General features: G+C 38.3%; 1 protein-coding gene across 1 annotated transcript; it reads right to left on the bottom strand.

The window, feature by feature from the left end:
* Positions 1 to 1,093: 1,093 nt before the first annotated feature.
* LOC146821771 (uncharacterized) lies at positions 1,094 to 19,128 on the bottom strand. The gene is made up of 3 exons (XM_085609912.1): positions 19,019 to 19,128; positions 9,338 to 15,566; positions 1,094 to 1,147 (listed from the first exon to the last, which is right to left on the bottom strand). The coding sequence occupies exons 2-3, from the start codon at positions 15,521 to 15,523 to the stop codon at positions 1,094 to 1,096; spliced, it is 6,240 nt and encodes a 2,079-aa protein (XP_085466038.1). The 5' UTR covers positions 15,524 to 15,566; positions 19,019 to 19,128.
* Between the last annotated feature and the right edge of the window lie 7,618 nt (positions 19,129 to 26,746).

The raw sequence follows: 26,746 nt of genomic DNA on the forward strand, positions 1-26,746 counted from the left end.
CAGGGTATGGATCCAGAGCTGAGACAACTAAGTGGGGGTGGGTGTTTGTCTGTGGGAATGTATAACCCACACTGTGAGGACCAGATTGGTCGTCATAGTGTGGGTAAACTCTAACAGAACTAGACAAACACTATCTTTATGAGGACTGGAGTGTTCAGAGAAACGGTCCCAGTAGTGTGTTTAGGTACTTTCAAGTGAGTGTATAAATTAACTAAAAGTGCAGTTATATTTGCCTCAATCTGCTTTATAATCTCCCCTACTATCAAAGCGTGCTTGAAGTTAGAATAGCAATTGCACACTTCAATACAGTCAATAGGGGGACGTGTGTATGGGCATGTATAACCCATGCTGTGAGGACCGGATCAGTCCTCATAGCGTGGGTTAACCTTTTCAGAACCAAACACTATCTTTGTGAGGACCAGACATGGTAGTGTGTTTAGGTGCTTTCGAGCAAGTGTATCAAAAAACTAAAGGTGCAGTTAAATTTGCTTCAGTCCATTTTATAACCTACCCTACTATCACAGCATGCATGGTAGTTAGAATAGTAATTACACACTACATTACGGTCAATGGCCGGTCCTCCTAAAAATTATATTGGGGGGGGCATTTGGGGGGAGTGGTGTGTGTGTGTGTGTGTGCATGCATGTGCATGTGTGTGTGTCCCCTCCCTAATAAACAGTGTCACTTCCTGGAAGCCATGTCTGGTGTCAAAGATCATCAAAAGTATATGCTACCCCACATCATAAGGGGTTCACCTTTGACACAATAGTACCAATAGCAGGAGAGTGGTCATCCTTGACTGTTTTGGGCAATCTTGTTCTTGATGTGGTACAGTGGCAGTCATTACTGAAATATAAAGAGCATCTAATGTTAGCCATCTCAACATAACAGTGCCCACCCTAGGCTTAATGAAGGCCATGACTGATATATTGTGGGGATCCTGGCCATTATTGTGTCCTGCCTTGGCACAACAGTGACCCTGATATAATGGAGGCTATTGTTGACATATGAAAGACATCCTTTGTGTAATGGTGGTTATCTAGGGCCTATGTACTTGGGAATTTAAAGACACACCAGTCCATGTGAGCCATTTCTACATGTGAGCACTCAGTGAAAATGGGAAGCTGATGATTGGGGACTGTAGTCTCTAAAATAGAAAAACAAATATTTTAAAAGGCAAAATTGAAGTTTTTGTTTTTTTATTCTTTTCTACTGGAAAAATTAGTTTGTCCAAAATGGAATTGGTGTTTTATAGAAAATATGTATTTTCAGAAACTGGTAGGTATACTGATGAAGAGAAAAGGTTGGAATTCAAAACTCATTGGGTTGGGGAGACCTATTGCTGTGGTGTTGTCCTTTGTGCCAGAGGGCATGTGATGCTTTGGTTGTTATTTCATGAGTCATTTGGAGGCACTTAATATTTATAAGCTTTTAAATGGCATTTCTGCTGGTAACCTCACCTGACATACTCGGGTGGCCACTACTGTAATCTACTGTAAACTGTAATATATGGTCAGTACTTTACAGTGATAAACGTTGCTGGTAGCTCAGAAGGACTTTCACTGAACAGAAGTAGCTGTCACTAAAGAATAGTTTGAAGACCTCTTGTCGCCATCTGACATATCGAAGATGGCCCTGAACAACCTCTGAACATCACTGCTGGAGCCTTACCCCCCATTTGTGCTGCCCAAATAATTAATTATGTTCTATCAGGACTGGTTTTCCAGGTCTTCAGCAGTGTTTTTAGCAACTCTAGCAACTTCTGCTGAAGAAACTCCTGCTTTTCTTTCCTTCTGCTCCACTTCTCTTTAAGTGAAAGGACCCTGTACCCCCAGGTCAGAGATCTCTGAAAGTTCATGTAAGATCTCTTGAGTAATACTTTTTCAGCGTTTATATGTCATTTTTAAGATACCAGAAGAGGTTGATGAGAAACTGCTTGGTGACCGGATCATCTACATCTGTTTCCTCAGATTCAGCACCCTATTCTGAAATGCCAGGGACAGCCTTCGGCAGAGCAGGCTTGGGTGTAGAAGGAATAGAAGCATGTCTTGCACTGTTTGGTCCTTTTTAGCTGCTGATCTGCTAAGAATAGCGAGCCAGTTCTGCAAGACACACAGTGTAAAGGCTGCCTCAGCAAGAGCAGCAGTCAGCTACAGACTGATCAGATGTTAGCAGAAGATTCATGTGCTTGAACGAATCAAGGTCCACAGCTGTTATTGGTGGCTGGCCTCAGCTTCCACAGTGCATTCACAGATCGATTTGTTCTAAAAGGGCTGGGAAAATTGGAAACCACTAAGCGCTAAGCAGAGACACAATCAGTGAGCTCTGGTAGACGAAGGTCTGTACATCCCAGGTCTATCATGGTCTACTGCCTTGAGGGCCCTCGGCAGCAGCATGCCCCCAGGGTTTGGAGAAGGCTGCCTTATTCAAGGTTGCCAGTGGGGAAGGAGATCCCAAAGAGTGTAGTGCACTGGTCAAAGGGGCTATAAGTGCTTATTTCTGAGTTTCCTACTGTTCCCAGACCACCTCCAGATGCAATCTCTCACCAGGAATTTGCTAAACTATCTCTGACAACTGGGTGCTCTGGAGGCCTGTTTAGGATCCTCTTCAGCCCTCTGCTTTACAGACAGGCTGCAAGGGCCACTATCTCGCACTGCACTGTATCGTGTTCCTTACTTTTGGACCAGAGGACTAGCTTCCGATGTTCTCCTCCTCAGCAGCTCTCCACTGTGACTGTCTTCGCTTCACCATGAAGTTCACTGAGGTCCAACCAAAAGCAATTTGCATCTGGTGCCCACCTACCATGCTGCGGGTGCCACCATCTTGAATCTCAAGGCAACAGAGTCCAGTCACAGTTCAGACCCTGCAGCAGATGGATACACAATAAGGAGTCCAACCAGAAAGGCGAGTCTCCCATCTGTCCTACAGAGCATGCCACTGGTCACAGGGTAGGAAGGGGATGCCAGATTTACACAGATCTCGGCTATAGCTGGAGCACTCTGGGAAATAAGACTTATGCAGGTGGTATCTTGGACATGCCTCCCAAAGTAAGAAGTTTGTAAAATAATGTCCCATTTCTTACTTTAAAAAGACTTTGGTACCTGTGATATCACAAATCCTTTGTAGTAAATGGTACCATAATATGCAAACAAATTGATGAGTAGATATTAGGCAGCTAGGGATCTTTGTTGCCTGTGTTAGCTATGGTGCAGATAACTATTAAACACGAAGGAGAGTGCTACTTAGCAATATAAAGATTTTGTTTTCCTTGTCAGCATTGCAAAGAAAGAGTACATTACAAGAACATTTCTTGGCATGTCTGAACATAGTGTCAAAGTATGATTTTATACAGTGCTCCTTTCGTATTAAAAAGAAAGACATATAATTTGCTGGTTCTATCTCTCTGGGGCAGACACTGGTTGGCCAGCACACTGTTGGGTGTGGAGCATTTGTTTTGTTATTCAGATTTATCACGGCTTAATGTTATATGATAAACACATTAACTGAAGTAACTGTGCCCAGCTCTTCATTTCCAAATGTTTTGTATAGAACCACTAAAATAAATGTGATAAAAGAAAATATTTAATAGTATCAGGAATCCAGCCATGTTGTCCTTAATGTCCCCTATTTTGTAAAAGCGCTGAATTGGTGTCCAAGGAGAATCATGAAAATGTAATCCTCAGCAGGGATGTTAAAGGGACCCACATGGAGTTCACTGAGAAAGACAACTGTGTCTGTAGCTACATAAGGTGTTCCTGCTGGCTGCCTCGTGCAACCACACAGAGTGACATAACATAACAAATGTGTTTGTAAAGCACACATTCACCCAAGGGTATCTTGGTACTGAATAACAGATAATTGTTGTTACCCAACTCAATGGTACTCATTTTATCGACCTCAGAAGCATAAGTGAACATGCCAGGGTTTGAACCTGTGACCATGAGGTTGAACACAGGCCCCTACAGCAGGCCCATTAGTCACTAGGCCACCAGCCCCAAAGTGTAACAGCTGCAGGGGCACCGGATACCAGGTGTATGAGTGTTCTTTGCACCTCAATAATGGACAGTTTTTGCTACCCAGCAGGTAAACAGAGGCCCATTTCAACTCTGCCTCAGGGTCCAAGACATCCTTACTAGGAATATGTAAATTTGGCAATGGGCTTCGACTCCTGTGAACACTTTTGAGTTGCAAGATAGATTTGTCAGAGAACTTGATCTCTGCTTTGTGATTCATAAGGACACGTACCAGTATTTTGCTGGTAATTGTGCACTTAAAAAGCATTGATTGATGCACAAAGTACGGCCCGGGGGCCAGTGTCGAGCTGACAGACCAGTGAGTGGGACTTTTTTTAGCAGTTTGTGGGATGGTTTTATAACCAGGTGGGATGGTTTTTCTGACGATTTCCCTGATATTAACACAAACATTGCCTGCAGCAACTACAAATGCATCCAGTCTCCCATACCTTGCAAAATACCCATATAGTGTGTCTTCACAAGTTCAAAATTGACCCAATTTGCATATGTGGGCCACTTTCTCAACCATCTGCTTTGCTAATGATGCCCACTTTTATTTATATGCCTGGGCATATTTGTTTCCCAAGTTGGACTCTGTCGGGGACCCACATGCGACCCCCTGGTCAACAGTGACACTGAACTGACATTTACTCGACTCAGCACTAACATTAAAAAGATGTTTAATAAACAAGTAAGCATTTATTAAAGGTTAATTGAATTTAAAGAAAGGAAGGGACTAGGGTGTCCTGGCAGCACTTAACTTTAGGAACACATTCGGTATTAAAGACATCTTGCAGCAACAGTGTAAAAATATGATAAAGTCTCTTAAAAATTCAAAAGGTTTATTGCATTAACATGCAGCACCGTTTCACCTTAGTACATCAGATCACATCAGTGCATTAAGAAATATATATATGTGTGAACAAGAGAGTGAATACTCTTGAAACACATTACATTGACGAATAAATTATTGCTTGTATCTACTGCATATGAGAGCACGTTTTACCTTGGACTCTTACAAAATTAATCTGCCGGCGGTAGCTCTACCGGCATATCGTGTCACCATACTATTGGCGAAATTTCCGGGAGGAGCTGTGTTTGTTTGTACTATATATATATATATATATATATATTCAGTGAAAAAACCATAGGTTTCACACATGTTATAGTTAGCTGGACATTTTACTCGTAAAAAACCAATGAAATTGCCCCGTTATAGTTAGTTCAGCTAACTATAACTCGCGCGCCCGCAATGCACTGCTGATGACGTCACATATTACATCACTCATGACATGGTCAGTGACATCACTCATGACATCACTGATGACATCTCAAATGACATCACTGATGACATCACTGATGACATCATCCTTGTGATAGAGTGGCAGACCTCCTCTCACCTTAATATAAGCTTTGATACACACATTCAAAAATAGAGACTAAAAATTTCAAAACAATGGACATACCAATACCAGTTACAACAACCTCTTCAGTAATTCTAAGATCCACATACACATCCACTCATTCACCAACAGTCCTATACAGTCACTCATACATGTACTCACTCATCATATGTACTCATACATCTATACATCCTGTTACACAATGCCACTCATCCATAGAGTTACTCACACACATAGTCACTCATGCTAATAAAGAATCAAACATACATTTACTTGCATATACAGTTATACACACACCACCACACTTACTTCTACGGAAACTTACACATACTTAGTCTTTTAAACAATCACTTATAGAAACACATACTTATTCATACAGGAACTCTTTCAATCTCTCACTTTCACATATACTCACATATATACACCAATAGTCACATATACTAGTTTAAAACGTATGTAGTTACTCCTGAAGACACTATTGAGACAGTCATTCACTCACTAACACACCCATACACACACTCATCCACCCATACAGTCCTGCACACATGCTGTGTTCAACACATACAAACAGTGAGTCACTCATTCATGCACCGATGCACTACGTAATACCCCCCACCGAACCATGCAGACACTCAGACTGATACTCAAAAAAACAACTAATAACCTAAATAGGCACCCATGTAGCTACTCACCAACCCATGCAGCCACTTATACACAAAGTGAGAGACTGATACAGATTTTTACATATTTAAACATTATTCACTAAGCCATGTATTCACTATGATACACTTAATCAGTCAGTTACACAATCAATTTTTCAAAAACAAATCATCCATTTAGACACTTATATACCCATTTATTCTTCCATCGACCATGAGATATACATATATAAAACATATTTAATTTTCAGAATAACACACATTCACTAGATGATGTCATCAGTGATGTCATCAGTGATGTCATTTGAGATGTCATCAGTGATGTCATGAGTGATGTCACTGACCATGTCATGAGTGATGTAATATGTGACGTCATCAGCAGTGCATTGCGGGCGCGCGAGTTATAGTTAGCTGAACTAACTATAACGGGGCAATTTCATTGGTTTTTTACGAGTAAAATGTCCAGCTAACTATAACATGTGTGAAACCTATGGTTTTTTCACTGAATTTCTAAGGTTTTTTAAATGCTAATTCCTAACTATAACGTGTGTGAAACCTATGGTTTTTTCAGTGAATTTCTAAGGTTTTTTAAATGCTAATTCCTAACTATAACGTGTGTGAAACCCATGGTTTTTTCAGTGAATTTGCAAGGTTTTTTAAATGCTAATTCCTAACTATAACGTGTGTGAAACCCATGGTTTTTTCAGTGAATTTGCAAGGTTTTTTAAATGCTATTTTTTTTTTATATTCTTCATTTTTTTCAAACATATTTTTATTTTAATTTTCTTATCTTTTATAAAGACTATGCTTTAATTTTTAAAATCCTTTAATATTTTTTTTATATATATTTTTTTAAAATAAACATGTAAAATTTATTTCCAGATTTTTTTTTTTTTTTTTTTATAGTACGCGTACCGTAAGCTCACGGTAAGCGTACGGTTTACGGAACGTCCGTAATCTATCTACGCTGCTTGCGTATAGTTACGCACTTTGCGTAGCCGCGCGTACTGCGCGTGGGACGCGTGCGCGCTTACGCAACACGCGCACGTTACGCGGAAGTGCCGGGAAATGACTGTTATGCGCATGTGCGCAAGCGCGTGTCTTTTTTACGCGCACGCGTACTTTTTGCCGTAAGCGCACCGTAAGCGTACCGTAAGCGTACGGTAGGTCATGTGATCTTGAAACACAACTTTTGATTGGTTGAAACTACTTTCAGTTCTAGAACTCTCCTACACCACACCCATTCCCCTCATTTCTGCTTGTGATCCCTTGGGAGAAGGAGCTGGTTTGTCTTTGGGATACGATGGCAGAACAGCAGAGCTCTTCTGAGAGTGAGGCTAGCACCAGCAGCACTGTCTTGAGGCAGAGAGCGAGGAAAGTAAAACCTTCTTATGTTTGGGATTATTTTACTTTTCCAGAAGGCCAGCAAAAGGTGAATGCACCCTTAGTTACTTGCAAGCTGTGTCAGCGTGTACTTTCTAGAGGTAATCCTAACAGGAAGTATTCCTTTGGGAATCACACCATGAAGAGACACCTCCAGGATGTACACAGAAGGACACATGGTCATCTTTTTGGAGGTAACTCTTCAGAAAGACGAGCCAGTACATCCACAGCAGCTCAGCCTGGACCATCACCTGCAGGGCTTACTCCTTCTTCTGCAGGTCAGGTGAGCCCTTCATCTGTGGGGGGAGAATCTCCTTTTGCTGGCCCTCTGGAAATGAACCCTCGATTTCGGAAGGTTGATATTCATTGCACATTTTGTAAAGCTCTAATTTGTTATAGGGAGACCAGTGTTTCCCTAGTGAATAACAAAATAGATCAGCACATTTGTAGCTTTGAATGATTTTCCCATGGTTCCTTTCCTCTGTCCCTGCATGAACACAACGGTTCTTTTAAGAGCCAACCTTATCTTTCATCTTTTTTTTACATTTTTTTTAAAAAACTTTTTTTTTTTTTACCGTACGCGTACGGTAAGCGTACCTTTTTTTTTATTTTTTAAAAAAAACACTAAAAATCATTTTTCACATTACAAGGTCCTTGAAAGACTACAATTATTACTATTGACTTACCATACTCACTGAAAAAAATATTTATTCATTTGTTTTTTTAAAAAATAGTTTTTAAAATGGTTGTAGTTTACGAAAATTTTCTATATCGATCTGAAAAAAAAGAAAAAAGTATTAATATTTTTAAAACATTTTATAATACAGTACACATATTTACATTTTTTCCCAAAAAATATTTTTGCCTTATTTTTGCTGTTTTCAGAATATATTGCATTTCACTATAAATTGTGAAAGCAATTGCATTCTTCATTTTACAGCGGGCAAAAAAAAATAACAATCTCAAAGATTGTATTAAAAAAGCCCAGAATCTCTTCTCACTTAAACTTATCATTACAGAAATGCATATTATTCTTAAAAAATGTCATCTAAAAACAATACTTTTTTCTTTAAAATACCGTCTGATATTTTTGTTTCAGAAGTACATTCACAATAATATATCTCAAATAACTCCAAAATACATCTGATTTTATTTCCTTTAGGCCAAATAGTATTTTTTATTCTTTCCCTGGAATAAATTTCCAAGGGAAAACCATTAAAATTCTAAAGTTTAATCTGTCCAGATCTCACCGATTCTCTGTAACATTTTGGTTCACGAAAATTTTTCGAATAATTTATTTAGTCCACAATAGAATTGCTTACTTTTCCACATGGCCAAATAGTAATTTTTGAAATTATTTTTGAAAAAATTTCCAGTGGCAGTCCAATAACATTCCAAAATTTAAAATGTGCAGAAGTTACCGATAATCTCTAAATTATTGGTTTTTCAAAATTGCATTAAAAATTTAAAAAGTCCACATTACAATTGGTTATCTTTCCTTTAGGCCAAATGATAATTTTAAAAATCTTTTTTCTACAAAATTGCAATGGTAATCCTGTAAAATGGTAAAATTATTTTGTCCAGATCTTGCCAAGTCTCTCTAAAATTTAGGTTTCAGGAAGATTAGATAGGAATTTGCTAAATCAAAAGGCAAACGTTGTTTGAAAATCAATTGGGAATCATTACACAGTGTCCATCCTTTTTCACATTTTAGATAAACTGTGTAATGTCCAGAAGTAACAGTAGGTCCATCATGGAAAATTATTGCAACAGTTACAAAAGTTTTTCCTGAAATTGATAATTGCTGTCCTGTAAACTTCTTTATTAAAGTATCCAATTTTGATCCATCAGCTCTACATCGTTGCATCATTAAAATTACATACTGTCCGTATTCCCTTAAAATTAATGTTGATAACATGTCAGAATTACACTCACCACATTTCATGCTATGATTAGCATCTTTAACTAAGTTTGCAAAAGTGACTGTTTTACTCTCTGGCAATGTCAAATAAATAAACCTTTCATTATCAACAATAGAACCACTTATATTATAACAATTATCACAACTATGTTCCCATTTATAAGAGAGACCAAAAAAAATGTCAATGGGAACTCCTTCTTCTTCCACTACCTGAAGAAAATACATCAAAAATTCGTGAGCATCTTGCTGTTCATTTTGAGAAAACTGTGTTCGTCCTGAACATACATCTAAAAGTTTTCTAATATCAGTAGCACTTTCTATTTGAGTTTTATCTTTACTCAGCTTTTGAAAAAGGAGACTGAGCTCTGAACAGAATCTTTTTCCCTGATTTATTATTATCTGCTCTTGCAAACTTTCCAGATAAAAAGCAACATTCAGCACTACATTTGCGTAGCAGTTGACACCAGAGCTATTTTCAAAATGACATCCTACAACCTGTTCTTCATTTTCCTTATTCTTTTTGCTTGCAATTACATCACTCCTCTTTTTTTTCCTCTTCTCTACATCTTCATTACAGATATTCTCATTTCTCCTTTTACGAGAAACTACACGTTTCTCCAACACAGGATACTGACCTAAATGAGGAGCATAGCTTCTTCTTAATCTATTATACTCCTTTACACAGTTTGTATCAGCACTAACTTTTGAGTCATCGAAGTCTATCATGAATAAACCTGATAATGTTTTGACTCGTGACAAAGCAACATATGCCATACCTTCTTTGAACACACTAGATCCAATGTTCACAAATGCACAATCTACAGTCAATCCTTGAGACTTGTGAATAGTTACAGCATATGCTAGAGAAAACGGAAACTGCTTCCTACGTACATATAAGTCTTTCACAAGCATGAAACGAACTGAACAACGACAAATGTCTTTAACTTCCTCTATCTGATCAAATTTTATTTTTAACCATTCAATTCCATCTTTTTTCTGATAATTAATAAAACCCACAACTCTTCCCATCGCTCCATTTACTAAGCCTTTTTCAACATCCAAATTTCTCCTTAAAAACACTCTACAGTTCATGCAAACATATAGATTTTTTTCTAATCCTGCTGTTTTGGAGATGTTCTTCTCTAGTGAGTCCAATTTATTTTTCAGTTTGCCTGTTACTGTGACAGTAATTCTTCCATCCTCAATTTTGTCCACTGCTTCCAATTTCATGATCTCTTCCTTTTCCAATTTCAAAAGCTCCTCATTGAATATTGAGCATTCACGTAGAGTTGGCATTAAGCAGATGACACTTTTGTTTTCTGCAATGTTCTTGTATATCTTCTCTGCAACTATTTCTTCCTTTGGAAATAAATTATGTAGCAGCCGAGTCTGTAATGCTTTTTTGCCAGCTTCTGTGAGTAGTCCAATCCTGATATCTTTCAGAATACTTCCATATTCTTCATCGTTTGCTTGCCTCATATTAGTTGTAAGTTCCTTGTACTCAAAGAAGGACCAAATATTTGTATTACCGATGCTTCCCAATGACTTCTTCGTGTCTTCATGTGTCACAGTATTAAACACTGGTTGTCCTTTAACCGGAGTAAGTTGCAAAAGATCCCCAAAAACGATGACGTGTTTTCCACCAAATAACACGTCATAGTCTGTCTTCAAAATTTGCTGCATTCTTAAATGCACAAAGGCAAGCATTAAGTTTGATACCATGCTCACCTCATCAATAATGAGAACTTGCATCTTCTTCAATACTCTTGAAACTTCCAAGCATGCTTCTCCAGTTAGCTTGTTGAATTGTATTTTGTTCTCATGCTCCACTGGTAACATTAGCAAACGATGTAAGGTGATTCCTTTTATGTTATATGCTGCTAACCCAGTTGGAGCAGTAACCACACAAGACAAAGTAGAATCTGTTTTTTGCTTTAGGTAGCTTCTGATGACTTTAATTAGGAAACTTTTTCCAGTGCCAGCTTGTCCGCTTACATACATCCTGATTGGATGAAATGATGTGCATGAGCACTCTTTTTTTTCATGTAGAAATCCGTGATCAATTTTGTTTTTGATCTCTTCATAAATTTGTTGCTGCTCTTGATTCAGTTGTCTTTCCAAATTTTCTAAGTCTATAAATGCTTCTTGAGCTTGATTCATAGCCGTTTCCACTTCATTCATGGCTATTGATGCTTCATTTTCAACGATTGGTTGTCCTAGGGGATCTTGACTGTATGTTCCTGAACTTTGGCTGTCCTGAGAACTGTCTCTAGCAATTTCTGCTGCAATTGTAGTTTCCTGTTCAATTTCTTCATTTAACATTTGCAGATAAGTTGAGAATGTACTGCATTGTATGCTGTCTTTGCAAGCATTAAAAGAATCTTCATAGCTCTGGAATTCTCCCAGTAGTTCATCCTCTGAACGCCATGGTTTAAACAACTGTAAAAGAGCCAAGTAGTAAAATTCTTTCTTGTCGGTAGTGTCGCAACTCAGCTTCCGGTGATTTATCAAACTTCCTTTGGTTTGCTTCACCAAACATCCTTCTTCACCAACGACTTTATATTTTCCATTATTGATGTCTTCTGCAGCTTTCCGTGAATAAATGTAGTTCTGCAGCACTTCATAGAGACACATGTTCTCCAGATGATGACTTCTCTTGGGATAATATGTGTCCAACATGTTTGTTTTCAATATATCTGTACTTTCAGGTTCGAACTGTGCCAAATATTCAATTTCTCCAACAGATTTCAGTACCCGATTTCTCATTGCTGCAAGGCCTAAACTTGCCCAAATTATTCTTCTTGACTTCGAGTAGAGACTTGCAGAAGATAATCTATCTGAACATTCGTAGGATCCAATTTCTCGATGCGATAACATCTTCAAACTGAAACTGTACAGCTTCTTACTGACAGTCTTCTCGTGAGAAATCTCTTCCCACATTTCCTTCAATTCTGTTTTTTCTGATTTCGTAATGTAAGACGTTACATATCGAGCAACAGCAATGGAATTGTCAGCAACATACTGTATATCCATGTTAGCGTTCCACATGGATAAAATGACTGGGTTGTAGTCATTTATATTTTTTGATTCTTCTTTTCTTTTAAGGTTGTAGGTATTCTTAGGTGATTTTCTTGTGATAGTATGTCTCACAGCTGACATAAAACTGTTGACTCTTCCATTTGTAAGAACAGGTCTAGGAAATCCAAATCGACATTTAGTGTAGTATTTTTCTTTGCTCTTGTATTTCCGTCGACAGTATTTTCCACACCGATGACTTTGGAAACGTAGAACTTGCTCCTTTAACTTGTACTCTTCTGTGCTTTTAGGTATAGCACATGTTGCATATTCTTCAATGTAAGATAACACTGCTTCATCAGTATCTGTTCCAAACTTTGGGGCATCCTTGATCCACAGCAGCATATGAATATGAGGAGCACCTCTTGCCTGGTACTCTTTTCTCCAAAAGAAATCCACTACTTCTCCAAGGGGTGGATTTTTTTTATTGCAGATGAAGGACATCATAGCCTCAAATCTATGATTGAAATATCTGCAAACATTAACCGGATCCAATGAGCACAGTTCTCCTGCTGTCTTGTATTCGATGTTTTCAATGTTTGAATTGGCCTCTCGTAGAAAATCCAGTAAATCATCCCAAGCGTACTCGGCGCAGCTTAGGGTAAGGAACCATGTTGGTGTTCCTAAATTGCGTAACATGCATTTTAGTTCACCATGGCGTCGGTACCAATATTCATTTGTCCCACGCTGACAAGCCATCAGATTGATCAGTTGTGTTTCCAAATGATCATCTCGGTGCTGCACTTTCTCCATAAAATCCTTAGCAGACACATTTTGTAAATGTACTCCACTTTTTAAAATGTGATTTACTGCATAAGACAGTGCAGACAAGTCGCTTTCAAATAAAAGATGGAACAAATAAGGGATACTTTGTCGAAATCTGGGATCTTCAGCATATAGTCTTGTAGTCCGATACTCAGAAGCTGGAATCTGTTCCGGACGTTCATCGTATCGTCCTCCTTTTCCTTTAGGAAACAGCTGGGGAAAACATCGAGCTTCCAAGCTCTCCTCCCATACACTCACGGGATTTCCTTTTGCTTTCTTCATCTGAAAGAGATCAATATTGTCTCCCATAACTTCTTTCGAATGGAGAGGATGTATGCTAAAATGTTCATAAATTTCTTCTTCCTTTGACTTGTCCACTTTTTCAATTTGTCCACTTGGTGTTTCTGTATCTCCTTGTAAATCTTCTTCTTCTTCTTCTTCTACTATATAAATTGATTCATACCATTTGTTATTTTTTTTCAAATACAAATTTGCTCTTTGTACTTTCCGCACATCTACCAGCTCCTGCCAAATCTTCTTATTCTTTGTAGGTACACCATTAACCAGAATAATTAATGGTTCAGTTTCCAAAGTATCCGCATCAATAGTTTCCATATTTTTTTTCAAATCCAAGGGCAAATACACCACTCTACCTTTTAAACCTCTCACTAAATCTGAAGGAGGTAATTTACCAGTTTTGGGCTCCATACGTACTATGGTCTGGAACGGATGAACACATTGAATGAGTATAGACTCATATGTATTTAATTCAGAAAGTTCAGCAGGAATAGCATCCAATTCTAAATTATTATGTACAGCTCTGGTCGGCATTCTATTTTCCTCTAACTTGTTGTAGCAGTATTTACAAATACGCTGATCTTCACCCAATTCAAAACAATTTTCAAGAAATATATATGTTGCAAAATCCATCCACTTATAATTATCTTCATTTTCACTCTTTCTGTAGAGATCAACATTCCTAGTTTGTTTTCTATAATGAGTTCTGCGGCAACAAATACAAGTAACATTTGGTCTTTCATTAGAGACTATTGCAAATTTTGTTATGTGATCATTAAATGTCTTACTTACACAAGGTTCTACATTCTCTTCCACTTCTGCCTCATTTACTGTGTCCTTCTCTGCACTGTTTTGTTCAGGACCAAAGTAACAAAACTGAATTTCATCAACAACCTTCTCTACATCTGATACCGTTCCTCGGAACAGAGCCCTATTCAATTCATTTAACTTTATTGCTGGACTTTTGGCAAAATACAACCGTCTCACAAACTTTCTCATTTCAGTATGATGAACAGCCAGCATCCTAAAATGATGGAAAACACTATTGCACACTTTTCTAGATAGACAAGCAAGAGAATGACCCTGCAAACCAGTATTCTCTCTCACTCTGCATGGATCCAGACTTTGAAGCACCTTAATCTTTTGTTTTACACTTTTTTTACTATATTCTCTTAGAAACTCTCGAAATCTGTCAATAGATTCCTGACGCACAGTGCAAATACTACTACAATTCCAAGTGTACACTGGGGCTTTAGGACGTCTCCCCATTGCCTCATCTGCCATCACTTGTACCTCATCTCTTGGAACCATTATCTCCTTCTCCATTATGCAACCATTTTTTACTTCGTATGAACGACCTCTGGTGTCAACTGCATGCAGCAAACTATTACTTTGAAAATAGCTCTCTTCATTAAAAAAAGGTTCACTACTTGAGCTATGCATCCACTTTCCTAAAAACACTTTACAAAAATTTGTTCTGTTCACTACTCTTTTGCTTTTGCTTTGTGATTTCAGTACATTAACCATTTTATCTAATGTACGCATCCTATTCAAAATTAATATGAATAGTTTCCTTTTTAATTCTAATGCCTTTGCTGCAATGGCTTCAATTTCTTTTTTTCTCTTATAATATTTAGCCTTTTGCTTATATTTCTTTATATCCTTTATCAAATTGGACATAACTCTTCTCTGAAACATTTTTCTACGTATCTCTTTAAATGCTGTTTTTCTGTTTATGTTAAACTTTTCAATTGCAGAAGGTATATTTGCATTAACTAAATCCTCAATTTTTTGCTGTTCTGTAGGTTTTGTTACATTTTTCCGAGAACAGACATTTTGTACATTTTTGTTTGTTTTCAATATTTTGTTTAGGAATTGTCTTTTTTGCTTACCAGAAGATTTTTTCTTTTTCCCAACATCAGCATCTTCTACTAACTTTGGTCCTCCAGTTGTCCTCAAATATAGTTTTTTTTTTAGCGTTTTTTGAACTCGAGATTTTGTAGGCATCTTAAATTTTGTTCACTGTTCTTCAGCAATACCTGCAAAAAAACTAAAAAAAAAATTCTTTATTGTATTTAAATATATTACTACATTTCTTTTCACAATAGTCACAAAACGAAATTTCTTTGCCAATTTGAATGCACACAAACTCCTCTTTTTTTTTGGGCAAGTGAAAATCTGTATAACAAACTGTCACATTATGAAACCAAGCTGTTTTTTTTTCAGACCACCACCGTGTGTATTCTCTGTGACTGCCTACACTCCAGCAGGGGCAACCAGCCTTAGTGATGCTGAATGTATTTGCATTACAGACTTAAACCTGAAAACCCCACTCGCTTCTAATTACTGTGCATGACTATACATGGCAAGCACATGGGTGTGTGCTAAACCTCTGCTTCTTCCCCCAAAAATTCGCTCCTCTTTTCCATCTACTGCAACTGTGAAATCACCAGAGCAAGACGCAATACATTTCTGCCTATAATTCTTCTATGCACACAGAGTCATGTTTTCACATTAGTGCCAAAACGAAATTTCTTTGCCAATTTGAAAGCACACTTACTGCTCTTTTTTTTTCGGGCCAAGTGAAAATCTCTTTTTACACTTTGAAATCACTTTTACAGACTGACACATTCTGAAACCTTTTTTTTTAAATTTATTTAAATGCACATGTCCAAGCTGTTTTTTTTTCAGACCACCACCGTGTGTATTCTCTGTGACTGCCTACACTCCAGCAGGGGCAACCAGCCTTAGTGATGCTGAATGTATTTGCATTACAGACTTAAACCTGAAAACCCCACTCGCTTCTAATTACTGTGCATGACTATACATGGCAAGCACATGGGTGTGTGCTAAACCTCTGCTTCTTCCCCCAAAAATTCGCTCCTCTTTTCCATCTACTGCAACTGTGAAATCACCAGAGCAAGACGCAATACATTTCTGCCTATAATTCTTCTATGCACACAGAGTCATGTTTTCACATTAGTGCCAAAACGAAATTTCTTTGCCAATTTGAAAGCACACTTACTGCTCTTTTTTTTTCGGGGGCAAGTGTATATCTCTTTTTTCAATTTGAAATCACTTTTACAGACTGACACATTCTGAAACCTTTTTTTTTAATTTATTTAAATGCACATGTCCAAGCAGTTTTTTTTTCAGACCACCACCGTGTGTATTCTCTGTGACTGCCTACACTCCAGCAGGGGCAACCAGCCTTAGTGATGCTGAATGTATTTGCATTACAGACTTAAACCTGAAAACCCCACTCGCTTCTAATTACTGTGCATGACTATACATGGCAAGCACATGGGTGTGTGCTAAACCTCTGCTTCTTCCCCCAAAAATTCGCTCCTCTTTTCCATCTACTGCAACTGTGAAATCACCAGAGCAAGACGCAATACATTTCTGCCTATAATTCTTCTATGCACACACAGTCATGTTTTCACATTAGTGCCAAAACGAAATTTCTTTGCCAATTTGAAAGCACACTTACTGCTCTTTTTTTTTCGGGGCCAAGTGAAAATCTCTTTTTACACTTTGAAATCACTTTTACAGACTGACACATTCTGAAACCTTTTTTTTTAAATTTATTTAAATGCACATGTCCAAGCAGTTTTTTTTTCAGACCACCACCGTGTGCATTCTCTGTGACTGCCTACACTCCAGCAGGGGCAACCAGCCTTAGTGATGCTGAATGTATTTGCATTACAGACTTAAACCTGAAAACCCCACTCGCTTCTAATTACTGTGCATGACTATACATGGCAAGCACATGGGTGTGTGCTAAACCTCTGCTTCTTCCCCCAAAAATTCGCTCCTCTTTTCCATCTACTGCAACTGTGAAATCACCAGAGCAAGACGCAATACATTTCTGCCTATAATTCTTCTATGCACACAGAGTCATGTTTTCACATTAGTGCCAAAACGAAATTTCTTTGCCAATTTGAAAGCACACTTACTGCTCTTTTTTTTTCGGGGCCAAGTGAAAATCTCTTTTTACACTTTGAAATCACTTTTACAGACTGACACATTCTGAAACCTTTTTTTTTAAATTTATTTAAATGCACATGTCCAAGCTGTTTTTTTTTCAGACCACCACCGTGTGTATTCTCTGTGACTGCCTACACTCCAGCAGGGGCAACCAGCCTTAGTGATGCTGAATGTATTTGCATTACAGACTTAAACCTGAAAACCCCACTCGCTTCTAATTACTGTGCATGACTATACATGGCAAGCACATGGGTGTGTGCTAAACCTCTGCTTCTTCCCCCAAAAATTCGCTCCTCTTTTCCATCTACTGCAACTGTGAAATCACCAGAGCAAGACGCAATACATTTCTGCCTATAATTCTTCTATGCACACAGAGTCATGTTTTCACATTAGTGCCAAAACGAAATTTCTTTACCAATTTGAAAGCACACTTACTGCTCTTTTTTTTTCGGGGCCAAGTGAAAATCTCTTTTTACACTTTGAAATCACTTTTACAGACTGACACATTCTGAAACCTTTTTTTTAAATTTATTTAAATGCACATGTCCAAGCTGTTTTTTTTTCAGACCACCACCGTGTGTATTCTCTGTGACTGCCTACACTCCAGCAGGGGCAACCAGCCTTAGTGATGCTGAATGTATTTGCATTACAGACTTAAACCTGAAAACCCCACTCGCTTCTAATTACTGTGCATGACTATACATGGCAAGCACATGGGTGTGTGCTAAACCTCTGCTTCTTCCCCCAAATATTTGCTCCTCTTTTCCATCTACTGCAACTGTGAAATCACCAGAGCAAGACGCAATACATTTCTGCCTATAATTCTTCTATGCACACAGAGTCATGTTTTCACATTAGTGCCAAAACGAAATTTCTTTGCCAATTTGAAAGCACACTTACTGCTCTTTTTTTTTCGGGCCAAGTGAAAATCTCTTTTTACACTTTGAAATCACTTTTACAGACTGACACATTCTGAAACCTTTTTTTTTAAATTTATTTAAATGCACATGTCCAAGCTGTTTTTTTTTCAGACCACCACCGTGTGTATTCTCTGTGACTGCCTACACTCCAGCAGGGGCAACCAGCCTTAGTGATGCTGAATGTATTTGCATTACAGACTTAAACCTGAAAACCCCACTCGCTTCTAATTACTGTGCATGACTATACATGGCAAGCACATGGGTGTGTGCTAAACCTCTGCTTCTTCCCCCAAAAATTCGCTCCTCTTTTCCATCTACTGCAACTGTGAAATCACCAGAGCAAGACGCAATACATTTCTGCCTATAATTCTTCTATGCACACACAGTCATGTTTTCACATTAGTGCCAAAACGAAATTTCTTTGCCAATTTGAAAGCACACTTACTGCTCTTTTTTTTTCGGGCCAAGTGAAAATCTCTTTTACAGACTGACACATTATGAATCCACCATGTGTAACTACAACAAAAACAATTCCCATTTCTATTATTCATTTCTTAAGTTACCACATACATCCCCTCTCAAACTGTAAACTCACCTTTAAAATTAGTTAGTTGTGAAAGAAATGTGTCACTCAAACAGCAGATTATCAGAGCCAGGATCTCTGTTCTGTACACCTCTCTCCTCTCAGCAGAACCAGATAATGGCAAACTTTCCCTCTATTTTTCCACACATATACATGTAAGTTTCAAATCTCAGTGCTTCCCCCTTTTTTTCAAATGTAATGACACATTTCTATTGGTTGAAAACCAACCCTTTTCCAAAAGTACCCTGCCCCCAACTTGACTTCTGCCTAGTACCCTTCCCCCAACTTGACTTCTGCCTGCTACCATAGCAACAGCTCATGGAACACTGCTGTGTGCAGTTAGGTCAGAAGTTCGACACACAATGTTTCAATTCCACAGAGCAAGAGTGCTTGACTTTTCAAACCTAACTGCAAATCCATAGTACTGTTCTTTGGTTACACATTTTTTTGTACCAATACAAAACATGCTTCTATTAATTTTCACATACAGCCTAGTTTTTTTTCTAGAATGGTATGAAACAGCCAATCAGTTCTTTTTGTTTTGTAAAAAATATGTATGCCTCCATTTCCAAACTGTCTTTCTTTTCATATTGCCATTCTACTGAAAGACACCTCCTGAGTGCATCCAGTTCTCCTTTGAAGATGTTCACAGTGTGGATTGTAGGGCACAGCTATGTCTTCTGGAGTGAAAAGTTTGCAGAGAAAACAGATATGGTGAGAGACCTTGCTTTGCCAAATGTAGACATTAAATGGATTGGTCAGAGAGGGTTAAAGTGGCACCAATTGATGCCATTGGTGAAATCCTTCATGCAAATCCAACACCCTGACCTCATAATAGTGCACTGTGGTGGCAATGACCTAGGCACTTTGACTGGGGTAGGTCTGGAAATGCTTATGAAGGACACCTTTGCACAACTGTTTACACTTTTCCCTAAAACTGCCTTTGTGTTTTCCAACATATGCCAAAGGCAAAAATGGAACTGGTCCAATCATTTCTGTCCACAGATTGACAAAGCAAGAAAGCACGTCAACAAATCTGTTTCTGCTTTCCTCCGTGACTATGGTATGGGTGCCATTTACCACAACAACTTGCGTTACGACATGCAAGACATTTATAGAGGAGATGGTGTGCACTTCAATGATGAAGGGAACAGAGTCTTCCTCTTGAACCTTAGACTCTGCATCGGTACTTACTTGTAGGTACCACTAAAAAAATGACTCCATAAACACAACAGCTCTTTTTAGAGCTCCCTAATTTCTAAACTCTTAAATCTGATTTTCATTTATTTATTTTTATTTTTTTTACCGTACGCTTACCGTGAGCTTACCGTACGCGTACCCCGTGATTTTTTTTAAAATCAATAAATGTTTTTTTTGTACTTTTCTGTCCTTCTTTGACCCCCTTACAATTGTTAGGGGGTCTGTAACTCTCCTCATTGCCCCCTTTCCTTGTTTTCACTCTTTTTTTTCAGAGTGAAATACACAAAATGGCGGCCGCCGCTTCCTGGTTTCGGCCGATTCGAATGTTTACTAAGATCTAAGAGCCAATCAGAATCGCGCTCGCGCACGCCACCGTACGCTTACCGTAAGCGTACGGTAAGCGTACCGTAAGCTGGCTCAGATATATATATTGATTTAAAGGCTATTTTCTCAAAATCAACTGAACTGATTTACACCAAACCTACAAAAGGCACTTCCTTGACCTACGGACTACCTCTCTGCCAAATTTCTAGTAATTCTGTTCAGCCGTTCGGGCTGTAGCTCGTTCTAAAGGTCCTATGGAAAAATGCATGGGAAAAACGCGTTTTGGGACCCCCCTTTTATCTCAGCCCCCGCTTGACGAATCCCCCCGAGACTTTCAGGGTAGGAGCGGAGCGTAGCGCCCCACCTATTTTGAGAAATTCGCGAGGATTCGTCGACCGGCGCCAAAGTTATTCAAAATAGAATGTTGAGGTTTTCCTATGGAAACGTGGTCCTAACTATAACTACCTACTGGCGACCGCCAGTAGGTAATATATATGAGCTTTGCTTCGCTCACACGTTTCTTCCAAGAGAAACAAGAACGAACGTGGACCTCGTTGTATAATTAAAAATTTTATTTCTCCTTGTCCGCCATTACGCGTTTCAGCCGTCAAAAGCGGCCTTGATCACATGCTTGCTTTGCCCCTAGCTTTGCTAACCTCTTTTTAGGCCTATGGGAAGAGGAGGTGAGAAGAGATGTTGACCTCTCTCAGCACCTCAAAAAAGTTAACACATGGCTGCGTTACATAGACGATCTCTTTGTAATATGGGAGGGGAGCGAAGAAGAAGCAGTCGAGTTCATCCAGCAACTCAATAACAACACACTCAACATTGTATTGACATATAACATCAACAAGGAAGAAATAGATTTCCTTGATGTCAAAGTTAGAGCTGTCAACAATACACTTGAGACTAAACTGTTTCGGAAAGAAACTGCAGGTAACAGTATTCTACACGCTCACAGTCACCACCCAGAAACACTCAAGTGGAGTATACCGTATGGGGAGTTACTGAGAGCAAGAAGAAACTGCAGCACTGATACCAACTATAAAATTGAAGAAATGATCATGCTGGATCGGTTTAGAGAGCGTGGTTACCCTAAATGGGCTGTCTCTAAACTCAAAGATATAGACAGAAAAAGTACCCTGAAAACAAAAGAGAAGACTGTAGAATCATCAGAGACACAAGTTATTCTTACATACAACAGTAGCTCGAGCAAAATAAAGAAAATTCTCAATGACAACTGGAATATCCTTAAAAGTGACAATATAGTAGGTCCTTCCATTAGCAATAGACCGAAAATCACATATAGGAAAGGACGGAGTCTAAGAAACATCCTGATGCACAGTGATATCACTGAACCACACTTTACATCCATGCACAACCTCAAGGGTTTTTATCCTTGTGGTCACTGTAAGGCCTGTAAAACAAGTCATATGGTCAATGAATTCAGTGTACCACATACTCCTAAGAAAAATACCATATCACAATTCCTCACGTGTAGTTCCACCTATGCCATTTATGTGCTAGTTTGCCCATGCCAGAAATGGTATGTGGGGAGCACTACTCATATGGCCAAGAAGAGGGTCCTAGAACACCTTAGGGCCATCAATAACAAAGATAGCCATTACCCAGTGGCTAGACACTTTGCTGAGTACCATTTATCCAACAGTTCATTACTCAAGTACTTTGTAATTGAACAAGTAGTGGGCAGTGGAAGAGGTGGTAACAGGGAGCTGGTACTCAGAAAAAGAGAATCCAAATGGATCTTAAATCTTGAGACAATGTACCCGCTAGGACACAATATAGATGAGGAGTTAGCGACACATCTAATGGAGCATTGACATGTTTCTTTCTTCGCTTTTTCTGCTAGGTTTCAAGATGTATGGCTTGATGTTTTTGATGTTCATGAATCTGTAAATACTGTATGATACAACTGTAATTGTTATTTTTCTATTTTATTATCTTTTCTAAACTTTGTTCTTTTTCCTTTTCTTCACAGGAGGAAAGGAAGGGGCCCTTTGGGTATTCTCTACACGTCACGGGTCACCTACCCTTTTCTTCACTATCTCCAGAAGAAAATATCACCATGTATAGATAAGATTTTCTACTCACTTTTTTACTGTATTTTGGATAGTGCTTTTCTGTCTTTTTGTTTTTGTTTCTGTTGTTGCCAGTACTGAGAACAGTGCTAGACATGGGTTTGCCTCTGTGTTTCTGCTTTAGATCACTTGCTTTTCAGAGCAGTAAGAGTGTTATAACCTGTTGGGACAGTTTTTTATCACTGCTGTAGCATTAGGCCACTTGGCGCCAGTATAAGCTATCAGCTTTGATTCTGATTTCTATCTTGTTTATTCCACTTGCTGGTACATTGGTGGCATAGATTTAGGGCTTTCAGTTAAGATGCGCTAAGCCACTTGGCTGTTAATTTTATCCCTTTATCTTTCTTTTTACTTTTTTCCTTTCACTATGAGGAAATAGCAATAGACTGTACACAGCTAATGTAAACTAGGATCTTTCCTATGTTTTCTTGTGCACTATGCACCTATATGTATTTATGCCAGTCACAACTACTGTATACATGAATGTACCTGTGGACATTACAAGATGGCCGACAAACTTCTAGCACGGAAGTACACTTGCTGTAATGCTGTCCTACGTTTATGTTTAGTACCCTCCACTATGTAATGGGTGTTGTGTATTCGGCTCTTCGTGTGATCAAGGAAGTTTGACTTCCGAAACGCGTAGCCTGTACCTTAATTAAATATCCTCCTTGAACTTCTGAGAGCGCGTATTATTGCATTGTGGATCAGAATATATATATATATATATATATTCACTGAAAAAATAGGTTTCAGGCCTGATATAGTTAGGAATTAGCATTTAAAAAACCTTAGAAATTCACTGAAAAACACAATAGGTGTTAGGGGTGTTATAGTTAGCTGGACATTTCACTCGAACAAAACCATTGAAATTCCTCCGATGTAGTTCGTTGTACTAACTACATCTCGCGCGCCCGCAATCCACTGCTGATGATGTCACATATTACATCATTCATGACATGGTCAGTGACATCACTGATGTCATCTCAAATGACATCACTGATGACATCACTGATGACATCATCCAGAGAATGTGGTTTGGTTCGTTATTTAAATATGTATTATATATATAGCAATGTGCATTGAAGAATGAGTGGATATATAAATATAAATATCTGGATGGAGGATTTAGTAGCAGTGTGATTGAGTGTTTACTTGACTAATTTATAGTGTCTCACTAAATATATTGGATAGTGACTAAACTGTGTGAATATCTGTATCACTTTGTCAGTTGTTGTGTAAACTGCTGCACTAGTTGGTTACTAGCTACGTGAAAGTCTACATTATTTATTGATTTGTTAACTGAGTATTTGTATGGGAGAGTGAATGTGTGTGTGGTTCGGTGGGGGGTGTGTGACTACCCAAAGATGTGTGAATAGTTGATTCAGTAGGTATATGAAGTTAAAACTACCTGTTATAACAGTTGTTTGGGTGAGTGAATATCTTTATGGGTGTGGCGATCAGCAAATATATGTCTCAATGGTACATGTCAAACAAACTAGAAAAATAAAAGTCAGTGTATGTGTCAGTTGTTGTATATAAATAAGTATACATAAGACTCAGTGATTGTATGAGTGACTGAATGGATAACTGTATAGCTGTAATAGTGATTTTAAAACACACTAAGTATGAGCTATTATCTATATGAATAGATGAAGTGGTGTTTTTATAAGTGTATAGCTAAGTAAAAGTAAGTATGATCCATTGTTTGCATAAGTGATTAGTATGACTTCATAAGTGATTAGGATGTGTGCTTGTGTGTAATGTCGATATAGGTGTATAAGTATATTTGATAGTGTTCTATTGATCATTGACAGCATGTATGAGTGAATCTATAGGTAAGTGATTAGATGTGTGTATAGATCTAGGAATCACTGAGTGGGTGTTTAGAAACTTGTATTGGTGTGTCAATTGTATTAAATCTGGCACTCTCTATTTTACAGTGAGTGATGAAAGGTTATACTAGTGTATGATGAGGTGTATCTGATTGTCACGTGGATGATGTCATCAGTGATATCATCAGTGATGTCATTTGAGATGTCATCAGTGATGTCACTGACCATGTCATGAATGATGTAATATGTGACATCATCAGCAGTGGATTGCGGGCGCGCGAGATGTAGTTAGTACAACGAACTATATCGGAGGAATTTCAATGGTTTTGTTCGAGTGAAATGTCCAGCTAACTATAACACCCCTAAAACCTATTGTTTTTTCAGTGAATTTCTAAGGTTTTTTAAATGCTAATTCCTAACTATATCAGGCCTGAAATCTATGTTTTTTTCAGTGAATTTCAAAGGTTTTTTAAATGCTAATTTCTAACTATATCAGGCTTGAAACCTGTGGTTTTATCAGTGAATTTCAAAGGTTTTGTAAATGACAATTTTTAAAGTATTAATTGTTATACTGATTTCTTTGATACTGATTTACTACACTGTTTAAACTGTTTATTTTTTAGATATTTTATTTTTTTTATTTACATTATACATTACAACACAAAATATACTCTCTCAGAATGAATTAGTTTGGTTTAAATACTTTGCAAATAGGAAATAGACTTTTAAGTACAGTAGTTACAGTTGTTGCACTGGGCAACACAATTTCAAACACAAAGCAACATTGAGCTCAATGTGAATTTCTAGTCAAATGCAATTAGTTACTTTATGGATTACTTTTCTAACCACAGGACTGGATGCTAGATTCAGTCCTTGGACATCTCCTGTAAACAGTTGAGTAAAAGCGTTTTGGTTACAGTAGTGATTTTTAAAGATTATTATTGTATTTTAAAAGTTGATACAGAAATATTTTCACATAGAATCACCAATGTTATCCTATGGCAGAAAATTCACTTAGCAGGTAAGTAGTGTTATCGTTACTTTTTCTTACTCATTGGTGGATCTTGGATCCAGCACAGGTGAATCTCCTGTAAACAGTTGAAAGAATGTGTTTAAGTCATACAGATGATTTTTTAGGAATATTTTTAGTTTGTGAAAATAGACACTTGGAAACTTTTCTGCTGAAAACCACACAATGGATTCCTATAGAAAGAAATACAAGTTACTGGTAAGTATGCTTAGAATTACTTTTCAGGATCAGTACTGGTCTAAAAGATGCAGCCCTGGGTTCTCACCTGACAACAGGTGAGTAAATCGTAATTCGTAGTTTGGCTGATTTTAGAGGAATATTTGTACGTTTCAAAAATGGACACTGAAACTTTTCTGCTGAAAACCACACAATGGATTCCTATGGAAAGAAATTTAAGTTACTGGTAAGTACGCTTAGAATTACTTTTCAGGGTCAGTGCTGGTCTAAAAGATGCAGCCCTGGGTTCTCTCCTGATAACAGGTGAGTAAAGCGGAATTCGTAGTTCGGCTGATTTTAGAGGAATATTTGTAAGTTTCAAAAATTGACACTTAGAAACTTTTCTGCTGAAAACCACACAATGGATTCCTATGGAAAGAAATACAAGTTACTGGTAAGCACGTTTAGAATTACTTTTCAGGGTCAGTGCTGGTCTAAAAGATGCAGCATTGGGTTCTCTCCTGATAACAGGTGAGTAAATCAGAATTCGTAGTTCGGCTGATTTTAGAGGAATATTTGTAAGTTTAAACAAGCATTAAAAATGCAATAGGTCTTGCCTTTTATCAAGTTAAAGCCATTTGATTTGCTATACAATACCATTAGCAAAGCAAATGGCTTGTTTAGGACTTGTGTTCTTCTCCTTAGAATACTTGAGGGGGAGTCAGTAAAAAATCTTCCTCCTAGGCCTGCACCTAGAAATAAATTTCTTCAACGTGTGTGTCAGGCAGGCGGGCAACTAGAGCCAAATTTCGGGGGGGGGGGGGGGGGGCTAAATCTTCCAGCCATAGGCAGAGTGGCTGTAAGAAGGGGTGAAAACACAACAAAAGCCTCATTAACGAGTAAATGGTCTTTTCAAGACCTGTGAAGTACTCGGGTGCGGCTGCAATTAGACGGACGCCAGCCCGCGAGGCTGTCTCAGCCCGGGCTGACAAACATGACGAGGGGGGCTGAAGCCCGGTGAGCCCAATGGGTGTTTCGCGCCTGGACTGTCAGGCGAAAGGAACCGTGACACCAGAGTAATGTGTGAAGGTGGTGC

The sequence above is a fragment of the Triturus cristatus genome, chromosome 6 (assembly GCF_964204655.1).
Source record: "Triturus cristatus chromosome 6, aTriCri1.1, whole genome shotgun sequence".
In the NCBI taxonomy this organism is placed as follows: domain Eukaryota; kingdom Metazoa; phylum Chordata; class Amphibia; order Caudata; family Salamandridae; genus Triturus; species Triturus cristatus.